Raw genomic sequence first — 12,573 nt, 5'->3', positions numbered from 1 at the left:
CTAAAGTGTGGTTATGAGTAGCCAACTTAAGTAAAAAAATACAAACTTTCATCACACTGAGCCATGTAGAATGGTTGGTCTGTAACTATCTCAGAAAACAATTCAGAAAAACTATGAATCAATTTCTCAACACAATTTCCTCTGTTGAAATAAAGCAAGAAATATTTAACGTAACATGTATAACACCTGGAAGAACAAAACCACAAGACCACATACTAACTTGTATGCAGAATCAAAGACAAATCATGTAAAGTCAGTCACCTTAACAAGATGGGCAATTCTTGCTGGAGACTGAAAGATAATCCATTCATCTACAGCAATAGTTTCCTGATCATTATCCTTCTGAATGGAAATATCACCTCCAAAGAACAAGAGACAGTATGGAGAAACTTCTGTGCAGTCATACAAGTATATCTATAATGAGAATTAAGGCAAATTAATACATTAAGGAGTCTGAAAGGATTATTGCCACATTAATTCAATAATATCACTAGTATCAATCTATTAGTGCTTTCCTTCTAAAACAGGTATTATCCTTTTAGTGTAATTACAGAGACTAAATTTGAAGAAATACCATTTAAACAAGCTATTCTTACTTCAGAGAACAAAGGAGTTTTATATTTTTGTTTCAATTCAATCAATAGCACTGTTCTGTAAACGAAATATTTCCTAAGTGATAAACCCAAAACACTAATGTAGCTGAAGTTCTTTTTATTTATATATCAACAGAATTCCCACCTAATATTCTGACCAATACTTGTATATTGACAGGCCAACAAAATTCTCTGAGAAGTATAAACTCTTATATACCATAAAATGCCAGTATGTCTTGAAAGCAGGCTCTGAAAGAAAATGATGCAAATCAAATAACCATCCCAATCAATTAAAATACAAAGATACATCATGACAGATCTGCACATTAAAAGTACAGGTTATTTGCTTAAAGAAGGTATTAAGTCATGTCATAAAAAAATTTTTTTAAAGAAAATAAATTTTGTTTATAATTATGAAAACTATACAATTTGAAAACTACAAGACTGTTATTCAGACCCATGGTTATTTTATGTATTCACTTACACTACTTGTTCTCATCTTCAGGTGATAGATAAGCCAGTTGTAGTGAAACTCTGTTTGCTCCACATTAACGGATTTGGGATGAATAGCAACTAGTCCATCAGTTTTTGTGTAAACTTTCACCCTTTAAAAAAGTTAAAATGTAGTTTAAAAACAAAACAAAACAAAACTCTAGAGGATTCCAAACTAATCCCAGAATCAAAACAAACTCCACAGATGAGTTCAATTTATTTTTGCAATATAAATTTCCAAATTTTTATTTTAATAAGACATGGAAAAATAATTGGCTAAATAAGAATACTCTAAATCATACAAAATCCTTTTCTTATAGGTATAATTACTCAACATATTAGAAAGATGACAAAATATTCCCTAGTAATGTTAGTATATATACCAGTAAAGTACAAAAAATGAAATACCTGATATAATTCTAAGTGAATCAGACCAAGAGAAGAGTCTACATTTTACTGTAAATCATGATACTGATAAACAGCTGTCAATTTACAGAATAACTCTGTGAAATGATCTAAAATTAAAAATGAAGTATTTGGGGGCTTCCCTGGTGGCGCAGTGGTTGAGAGTCCACCTGCCAATGCAGGGGACGCGGGTTCTTGCCCCGGTCCAGGAAGATCCCACATGCCGCGGAGCGGCTGGGCCCGTAAGCCATGGCCGCTGAGCCTGCGCATCTGGAGCCTGCATGTCCGGAGCCTGTGCTCCGCAATGGGAGAGGCCACAACAGTGAGAGGCCCACGTACCACAAAAAAAAAAAGAAAAAAAAGAAAAAAGAAATTTGTTTAAAAGGGAGTTAGTTAAAACTGGTTTTTAAAAACCTATTCTAGGGCTGCCCTGGTGGCGCAGTGGTTGAGAGTCCACCTGCTGATGCAGGGGACACGGGTTCGTGCCCCAGTCCGGGAAGATCCCACATGCCGCAGAGCGGCTGGGCCCGTGAGCCATGGCCTCTGAGCCCGTGCATCTGGAGCCTGCGCGTCCGGAGCCTGTGCTCCGCAACGGGAGAGGCCACAACAGTAAGAGGGCCGCGTACCGCAAAAAAACCCACAAAAACCCCACACAAAACCTATTCTAAAATATGTTTTAAATGGTCTCACATTCACTGAACTGCCCCAACTTCAAAACAGGAATACTTGAAATAAATGTACACAGCTCTAGTTCAATCTCTCCAGGAAGGAAGGAAGGGTCCTTCCTTCGATGGTCACAAAAATTTCACCTCAATTTGTAGGAGTCTTTAATTAATATTATTCAACAGGGAGATGTCTGATAGTTTATACAGTCAGTGGTAATTACAGAATAAAGCTGATAATCCATTAATCCTTCCTCTTTGTTTTTAAGAGCATCTTTTTCATGGTTCTAAGAATCCATAATATGTCTACCAAAATCTGAATCACAGTCATGAGCCATTATTCAGAATAAAATCAGCAACTGTTTTTCCTCACCGCACAGTCAATTTAACCAATGCCATCCTGCAACCCTACATCACCAGAACAGCAGGGTTTGGCAAACTTTTTCTATACAGGACCAGAGAGAAAATATTTTATGCTTTGTGGACCTTCTGTCACAACTACTCAACTCTGCTAGTGCAGCTGGAAAGCAGGCACAAACAACATGTGAACAAACAGTCACAGCTGTGTTCCAACAAAAACTTAAACTCTTAGCCAGTATGCCAGAATGTGCTGACCCCTGCACTAGACCAAAACAAAGCATAAACCCAAAGAGAACTACCTTTCTTTCATAAAGCCTTCCCAGGATGGCAGAGGGATATATAAAATGTTTGTATTTCAAGGAGTCTCTCTGTTAAGCTACCTGTAAGTTTAGGGATAGATATGAAGAAGTACTGATGTCAAAAAAGTACTCAGATCACTTAAAATGTGGATAATCCAACTTCAGTGATTAAAATTCATGTTACCCATAATCTTCCACGTGAGAATAGGGTTTCTCAACGTCAGCATTCTTGAATTTTCTGTTGTGGGGGGCTGTCTTGTGCATTATGAAATGCCTAGTAGCATCCCTGACCTCTATGTACTAGATGCTAGTAGTACAGACTCCTCCACTTATAACAACCACAGATGTCTGCAGACATTGTCGAATGCCCCAGGGAGGCAAAATGACCCAGGTTGAGAACCACTGCACTGCTGCACTCTAGGCTATCTTTGAGGTCTATATTTTTTCATGTTTACAGAACATCCAACTTTTTCATCTAACATCAGTTCAAATATTTTATGTCAATATACAGTGATGTTTTATATGCCTAACAGAAATGCCATATAATATGGTCTTATAAAACCATAATTTCCCCGATACTAGACATCTATGTTGTTTACAATATACCTGTCAAAAAACATCTGGAATTACTTCCTTAGTACATATTAAATTAAAATATTCACTTATGAATCCACAGGGCCAGTGACTATTTTAATGACTGCTGATACATAACTCTAATCTAAACTGTCTTCCAAAAGGGTGGCACCAATTCTCATATCACTAGCCATTTGTGACTTTCAGTTTCTCTTTTTCCTCACTGGAATGAATTCTTTTACTGGGCAAAAATATGCCTTATTTGTTGTCTCCAATTACTACTAAGGCTGACTCTATTTGTATATACATTTAAAGTTATACTTTATTTCTCAAAATAGTAAAATCACATTTTTATTCAAAGAGCTCAAGTAGAAAATTACTTGTTTTAAAAGACAGGAAAAAAAAATCCTGAAACAAAATTTACTCTTAACAAGGTATAGCTGGCTTACTGTTCTCAAATTTACATTGATTATATTTCACTAACATTCTTTGGGAAAAATGGGTGGTGAAGGAGCAGACTCCAGGGATGTGCTATGAGGGAAAGTGATGCCCACGGTAAACAGTCTGCCTTCTCTTCAATGACCAACAGTAACAAGAATATGGCCCTGGGCTTCTCTGGTGGTGCAGTGGTTAAGAGTCCGCCTGCCGATGCGGGGGACGCGAGTTCGTGCCCCGGTCTGGGAGAATCCCACATGCCGCGGAGAGGCTGGGCCCGTGAGCCATGGCCGCTGGGCCTGCGCGTCCGGAGCCTGTGCTCCTATGCTCCACAACGGGAGAGGCCACAACAGTGAGAGGCCCACGTACCACAAAAAAAAAAAAAAAAAGAATATGGCCCTATTATGAGTAAGAACAAATGTACAATATAAGCCCTGTTGCAGTAGAGAATTTCGAAAGTTTGAGAGAACTACAAATAATTCATAATAATCTTCAATGCTTACATTTTTCTTTTTTTACCCAAATTTAGTCGGATTTTAGCAACTTTGGGATATAAACCAGCACAGATGACAGCTTTAATTATCTTCTCATTATCTATTGGGGGTGGGAAGGTAGAGAAAAAAAAGTAAAATACGGATACAACTGACAACAGCAGCAAGTTATTTACACTGTATTTTCTGCTTTACCTGAATTTATATTAGATTTTGGATCTTTAGGATTTCTACTGCTTACAAATCCAGCTCCAAGAAGATGCTCAGCAAACTGCCCTTTCATGTTATGCAGCATCTAGGGAGCAATGGTAACAAACAGAACTAGAATACCTTTCACACAAATTGACAGGGGTTATAAAGCATGTACTCATAAATAAATTTAGCTTTGAGCTTTCCCTGCTTTATGAAACACTTTTGCAAAAATGTGATGTTTTGGAGCAGGGGTTGGTAAACTACAAAATTTATAAAAACCTGTTTTTGTCAATAAAGTTTTATTGGAACAAAACAACACCTATTCATCTACACACTATCTTTGGTTGCTTTTGCATTATAGTGGCAGAGGTGAGCAGTTGCAACAGAAACTGTATGGATTGTAAGCCAAAAATATTTATTGTCCAATCTTAAGGCTTGCCTGCTGTAGGGAATAACAACTGATGTTTAAGGATTACTTCAGTTTACAAAAAGGCTCATAATTTTCAAAATTGCTCTCTACCCCATATTTTGAGAAAAACAACAACAGGAAAGCATAGAGAAAATAACCAACATCCATATATATACTACTGAAAATTAACTACTGTTACATCCTGGCACAAAAGCTTAAGGTCTGTTTCTTGTGTTTATTTATAAGAAAAATCACTCTTTGGGTAAAAATGATACATGACTCATTAAAAAAGCATTCAAGTAGTATAGCAAGGTACAAAAGAAGACTACCCTAATCTCAATACCGTCAGAAATATCATTAACTAAGTAAATAATATTGCAGACACTATGCATTTATATGGACAGAAGAATTAGACAAAAATGCTATCCCTAACCATGGGATAACGTAAATACAGAAGCTGTTTTTATAAAAGCATTCAAATTAATTTTAGTTCAATTTAAGGAAGTTAAAAAGAAATGAAACTCAACTAGATGGATCTTACATTTTTATAATCATAAGATATTTAATAAAGGATCCTTGTGAGCTTAAAGTAAGAGATTATGAGAAACAAAATTGTCACATTTAAGTACATATTCCTTTTATGAATTATGTGACTTTAGTTTCCCCACCTACATTCTCTTATAACTGATTCTCTAGGTCATCTCCTGGTTTCTATCACCATTATTTTATATTGTTCAGGATAATAACTTTTATTCTGTATCCATAATTCCCAATACTGTTTTGCATTTTTCCATATTTAATTTCAGTATCTACCACCAGCTGACTTAGCATGTACTCTCCATTCCTGAATTCTTTCTGATTCACTTCTTAATAGGCAGCATTTCATTGTCAGTAAATATTTCAAGATCAACTCATGAGCACAGTATCTCAAGTGCTTTCTTGAATGCCTGTCATTTTTCTTTATACTTGAATTAGTATCTTGACTGGATATAATATTTTCAAAAAACACTTGGTTGGAGTCAACCGGTTATCTTTTCATACTGTACTTCATTTTTTCCACTTAAGGGAAATGTTCTTACAATATATCTCTAAATACATATTCAATTACTCTTAAATTTTCTATGTAGAGACACCTATTACCTTTTTTTCCATTGGCTGTAGTATCTTTCAGTCATTACCCTTCTTTTCATTCTGTTAATGTTTGGGAACTTTTGATTAAATATGATAGATTCTGGATTCTTTTACTCCCGTAGATTTGTTAAATCTATGCCACAAAGATGGAGTGTACATGTAATGGGGGAAGGTGAGGATATTTCTACTCCCACTGGCTTGAGATCACTTCTCCAGTTCAGTGCAGAGTCTGAAGTCTGATGTGCATCTGCCCTATTAATTGTTCACTTTCTTCTATTTCACAAATGCCTCCTGTCCAGTGTTTTCTCACTACACTAAGTCAGTTGAAGATAAAAATACCTACCCAAAAGTTAAAGAAAAGATACTCGCTCTATCTGAGATTTTAAAACAGATTTTAGGAGTATTAGTGAAAATTTTCAGGATGAATTATCAAAAGGGCAACTAAAGTGTGGGTGCAGGAACAGTAATCGAACCTCTCTGTGTTTTCCTGCTAAACTCTGGACTCATTTTTTTCCTTAGACATCAGTTTTTTGTTTATTATGCTATACACCCTTTTTGTTTTGTTGCAGTTGATTTAATAAAGATTCCTTTTATGATTCTGTATAATGATTCAACTTCATAAGACAAACTCACACAAAAGTTAAGCAAAAACTTAACTTTTTGCTATAGATTTGACTACACAAAATACATAAAAGTCCCTAACATATGAGAATCACTTCAAAACATTCACCATTACCTGCAGTGTGTTTGAAGACAGAAAATATTCCCAGCAATAGTCTTTTTCATATCTGAAACCACGTTGTCTAGCTTCTTCCCAGCCCTACGAAGAAAAGTATTGATATGGTTCCCCAAAGCAAAGACTGCTTACCAGTTTGTCTTTATTTTGGTAGTAATTTTACTTTCTACTGATATTTCATTTTCTTGTAAAAAATTCAAAGAATTTCCAAATTAACAAACTAAAAAAACATAAACTCCCCATGATCCTAGTCGTTAAGAGATAACCAAAACTGAATTTGCAGACCTTTCTTTACACAAAAAAGAGCAAGTTATATAGTAACATACTGTGCATTTTACATAAAATAGCACCATTCTGTACATGATTGTATTAATCAAAATGAGCACTTTGCTGAACAAATTTCAATGCTATTATATATTTTCAACTTCAAAAATATATTGTTTTACTTTGCTTTAAGCTAGAGAAGGAGGGAAGATGGGAAAAAAGAAAATACTGAATGAGCTCAAAAGAAAAAAAATATAAACTTTCCCATAATACGTAGTACAAAACTGAGACTAGAACTACAGTAAAAAGATGCTGTCTCTATACACCAAATTACATTTAAATGTTGTAAAGATGGATGATAAATGTTTATCCTCAGATAAGCCTGTCTATAAGAGATAAAGCCTCTTTATCCTGAATAGTGTGCATGACTATCATGCTCTATCAAAAATGTTAAATCTGAATACAGGTATAGTTTATTAATGAACAAAAAGGGACCTTCTGTCATAAATGTCAGTAAGACAAAGATACAAAAGAATAATAGCAAATAAAATTTTAAAATAAATTGTTCACTTGTTCTATTGTTATCAAAACACAAATACAGACTTTTTTCCAAAAGGGTAAATGTAATGAGCTATCACAAAATTGAAAAATGATGTACAATTTTTCTCCCAAATGTTCACCTAATTTTAGGCATTCTCACTTAGCAGTTTATTCCTGATAACTATAATACAGATTTTAAAAATTTAAATATATTCCTTTTACCTCAAATGCATTCACAACTGTCAGGTGATCACTTTTAGTATCCTTTGCCAATTCCTTTCTTCTTGCATCTGCGACCTTTTCTTTTCCCTTAAAACAGATGAAGGCAACTTAAATTGCTCTGATGGTATATAACAGAGAATGGCATTCTAATAAAAAGCCAATGAAAAATCTATCTAAGCAAACAACTACCCTGTGTATCTAAAAATACCTGGCCTTTTACTTGTATCTTTCTTACCAGTGGAATCACAAAGGGATCTTTGAAGCTAAGACTAGCAGCAATGGTGAGCACCGGGTCAAGGCAACAGAACAGAGCTCCAAAAAGAATCATTTTTCCAATGTGTGGCTCAACTGGTAATCGTGCTAAGTGGACTCCAAGAGGTGTCAATTCTTCTTGTTTATCCAAAGCGTTCTGTAAAGTAAGAGTTTATGTTTAAAACACATTGTAAGCACCACATTTTAGTTTGCTTAAGAAAAAATAATAGGCCACTCTTAAGTCCAAATGCTCTCATATTGTTCAGCTTTAGTTCTCTTCATCAAAACATAAGTTTGCAACATAAGTTTTGAGGTCAGCAAAGGTTAGAAACTTATTTAAACAGAAACAACTTGGCTTTACTATAAATGATGGAAGAGAAATGAGAGAAATAACACACCAGTAAGTCTTCAAATAAAATCACCCAGTAAAGTATAAGAGTTGTAGGAGAAATAAAACAAAAAATGAGACACTATTACATATTTGGAATATAGAATGCATAGCCCCTAGATTCTAGTACTTTAGGAGACATGAGACAGGAGAGCAAGAGATAAAATATTTATCTAGAACCCCCACAACAGGGTGACTTCTGCTCTCACTACCTAGGTAATTTGATCCAACCATCCGACGGAGCACAGATGGAAAAGCTGCTTGAAGACTGAGGAGTTACAAAAGAATTACAAAAATCACAAGTCCAGGATTAGGGGAGGGACAGAAGTCCAAGGAAGTGAACCCAACATTGGGGCATCTTTTCCCAGAAGAAGCAACATAAATCCTCTCTGGAAGAAATTACCATCACCCCAAGCTCCAAGTTTTTATCTACAAAGACCTCTGTAAATACAATGTCTAGTATACATTCAAAATAACAAGATTTGAACAACAACAAAAATAATAAAAAATATAACTCAATTGCCCCCCCCCCTCGCTGGCAACCAACCACTAGTTTGTTATAGGGGTGGGAGAGTGGGAGGTACAAACTATTGGGTGTAGAACAGACTACGAGGATGTACTGTACAACATGGGGAATATAGCCAATATTTTGTAATAACTGTAAATGGAGTGTAACCTTTAAAAACTGTATAAAAATTTAAATTAAAAAACAACAAAGATAACTCAAATGTCTCACCAGACAAAGGTCTCTACTAAACATTTATGGAGAAAATAACCTCAATCTTATAAAAACTCTTTCAGAGAATAGGAAAAAAAAAAAAAAAACTCTCCACTTGTTTTCTGAGCCTAGCATAATCTTGGTACCAACTTGACAAGGGACATCTGGAGAAAGGGAAACTAAATAATCTTACACATGAGAAACTCAAAATAAAATAATGGCATACTGAATCCCAGTAAGATAGGTTTGTTTCTGGAATGAAAGTTGGCTTAACAATTGAAAAAATCAATGTAATTCAATATAATACAAATTTAACATAAAAAACAGCATAATTGTATAATCTCATTAGAGGCAGAAAAGGTATTTGATAAAATCCATTATCCATGCATGATAAAAATCTCTTAGTAAACTAAGAATAGAATCTTCCTTAATTTGATAGTTTCTACCAAAAATCTTCAAAAAACATGCTCAACGAATTTTTGACAGCTTTTCCTTTGAGAATAAGAATGTAAGAATGCACACTATCATAACACTTCTGCTCAACATTGTACTAAGGATCCTGGACGACAGCTGGAAAGGAATAAATAAAATTGCAATTATTTATAGATGTGACTGTGTACTCAAAAATCTACTTATAGTTATCAGAGTAAGTGGGTTTCACAGCATTGATGAATACAAGGTCAACATTCAAAACCAATCTGATTTCTGTATATCAGACTCACAAGAAAATGAAAAATTTTGAAGTTTGAATATAATCCAAAAATACCACAAACCAGATATAAATCTTTTAAAAAGTTCTATAATACACAGAAAACGCTGAAACACCAAGAGATTAAATAACTAAATCAATGGGACAGATCATGTTCTTGTTTGGTAAGACTCAATACTGTAATTAAGGCAGTGTGACACCAGCTCAAGATAGAAATATACACCAATAGAATAAAGGAGAGCCTACAAACAGACAAATAAATCCACAGACACCTGATCTATGACTATGGCTGCAGAACAAAGAGGAAAAGGATGAACTTTTCTATAAATGGTTTCAGTCAACTGCTCTACATATCTAAAAAACTTTGATTCCTACCTCACCTACACACACAAATCCACTGCAGATGGATTATACAGGTAAGTGTGAAAAAGAAAACGAAGTTAAAACAATATACCCTCATGACTCCAGGGTAGAGAAAAACTAAAGGACAAAAAGCAGTAACATTAAAGAAAAAGACTGATAAATTTGACCACATTAAAATTAGGAATTTCAGTTTATCAAACCACTGTTAAAAAGTGAAAAGGTAAAAATACAGACATGTGCAATACACAGCTGACAAAAGGCTCAGATCAAGAGTACACAAAAAGTATATAATGACCTCCTACAACGTAACAGAAAAACAGGCATCAATAATTTATAAATGAGACTATCCAAATGGGCAATAACCATAAAAAGCTGCCTACAATTCAACAGTAGTCATGGTAATGCAAACTAAAGCCACAAAACTACTACATACCTATCAACATGCTTAGAATAAAAGACTACAGGTTGGTGATGCTACAGAGCTGAGAATGCTCACCTACCACTGACACTGGTAGGAGTGTAAGTAGTTTGACAACTTTGGGAAATGGTTGGGCATTACCTACCAAAGTTAATCATACACATACGTTATGGCTCAGTGAATTCACCCAAGTGTACAGCCATGAGAAATACTTAAACACGTGCACCAAGAAACAATAAATATTGAAGAACAGTCATACCAGCACTATATGTAACTGCCTCAAATTGGAAATAACAAAAATGCCTTTCAGTAGTCATATAATAAAATATGGTAAAGAAATGAAAATGAATGAACTATAGCTGAAAGCAATAATGCACATGAATCTCACAATGTTTCAGTGAAAGAATCCAGAACCCTGTTCCCCCTGCAAAAAAAACAAAAACAAAAACACCCACATCCCGTGTGAGTTCATGTAAAGTTCACAAAAGGCCAAGTTAAACTGAGCTCTTTATAGAGATGTATACTGGTATGGTAAAACCATAAAGAAAAACAAGCAAGAGATTACCACTGAAGTCATGATAGAGGTTATTTTTGAGCCTGAGAGTAGAGTAATTGGGCGAGGGTAGAAGTTGGTTTTTAGGATACTGGAAATGTTCTTAACTTCTTGACATGAATAAAAATAAGAGTGCTCACTTTGTGATAAACCATTAAGCTGGACATTTTTGTTTTGCTCTTTTACCCTGGATGGGCATGCTGTATTGCACAGTAAGTTTTTTTTCAAAATGTAGGCTTCAGACCCTACTGTTGGCAAGGATTTTCCAAGCCTTTTCACAATTTCGTTGCCTACAAATGGCTAAGTAAAGACTGGTTCTTAAATTCAGTTGGGAGAGAGTAAGTCATCCCACCCTGGCTTCAGACTCCAGCCGTCCTCTGGTTGTCTGTCTCTACCACAAATAATACATTGATTCTCTCATCTCCCTGTAGCTCTCTACTGCTGTTCTATTCGATAAAAGTCTGGAGGGGAAGAGAGGTCAGGAGTAAAACCGCACTGCTTCCTAAAATACCAGTAGCCCCACTAAATCTAATCCAAATTCCAACAAAGATGGTCAGATAAGTTACAGTGCTTTTCATTTAAACAACTTAATACTCACATTAAGAGCTTATTTTTACTCGGACCAAATTCTCAAATTTATCTACATGGATGGGCACAAATAAAACTGAAATACGTAAAATACATCTTCAGCATCCTCTAACCCAGTACTAATCAACAGAACTTGCAGCATTGACAGAAATGTCTATTTCTGCACTGATTATGTGGTAGCCACTAGCCATATGTGCCTACTGAACATCTAAAATGTGTAAGTGTAACCAAGATATTGAATTTGCAATTTAATTCAAAATTTAAATTTAAACAATCACCTGTGGCTAGTGGCTACTGTGCTGGACAGCACAACTCTATTCTTTCTCTCCACTTTGGGTATTAACTCACTCACTAATTCTCTCCAGTCCTGTGCCACTTCTCAACATGGTCTCATGCAGGGATGGCTACCAGCTAAGTGGTCACTTGACGAAGACACTGAAACTAGTTCCTCAAAACACTGACTTCATAAAAGAAACTAAGGAAAAAAGCTGTAAGAATAAAATGATAGGTCGGGGGATAGAATATTTTGGAGAATAGCCACCTGCTAGTATTCCTTCAAAAATAGAAGAGTTGCCTTTATAAAATGTTCATACTGTTATTAAGTTACCTGGATTTGACAAAAGCTCTAAAAACATTACGGTAATCAGAAAGAGTAGAATAAAGCAACCAAATTCATTTCTAGACTACAAATGAAGAGGACCAGTAATTGAAAGATTTCAAAATTTTATGTAATTTAAAATCAGGCCTATAATGAAAAAACTTGTGTGGAAAGAGCCCAGT

At 35.2% G+C, this 12,573-nt stretch overlaps 1 protein-coding gene across 1 annotated transcript in view; it reads right to left on the bottom strand.

Annotated features, from left to right (window-relative positions):
- DHX36 (DEAH-box helicase 36) overlaps window positions 1-12,573 on the bottom strand; it is a 52,955-nt gene that overhangs the window by 3,607 nt on the left and 36,775 nt on the right. Inside the window, exons 18-24 of the mRNA XM_081235962.1 lie at window positions 8,040-8,213; window positions 7,805-7,891; window positions 6,779-6,862; window positions 4,506-4,605; window positions 4,323-4,413; window positions 1,078-1,198; window positions 262-414 (exon numbers count right to left, since the gene is read on the bottom strand). Of these exons, the coding sequence (XP_081092088.1) occupies window positions 262-414; window positions 1,078-1,198; window positions 4,323-4,413; window positions 4,506-4,605; window positions 6,779-6,862; window positions 7,805-7,891; window positions 8,040-8,213 (810 nt within the window). The remainder of the gene's footprint in view (window positions 1-261; window positions 415-1,077; window positions 1,199-4,322; window positions 4,414-4,505; window positions 4,606-6,778; window positions 6,863-7,804; window positions 7,892-8,039; window positions 8,214-12,573) is intronic.

Source organism: Mesoplodon bidens, assembly GCF_964165515.1.
Source record: "Mesoplodon bidens genome assembly, chromosome: 5".
Taxonomy (NCBI): Eukaryota; Metazoa; Chordata; class Mammalia; order Artiodactyla; family Ziphiidae; genus Mesoplodon; species Mesoplodon bidens.
Note: the sequence above shows the minus strand (reverse complement) of the source record. Positions and strands in the feature narration are given on the sequence as shown.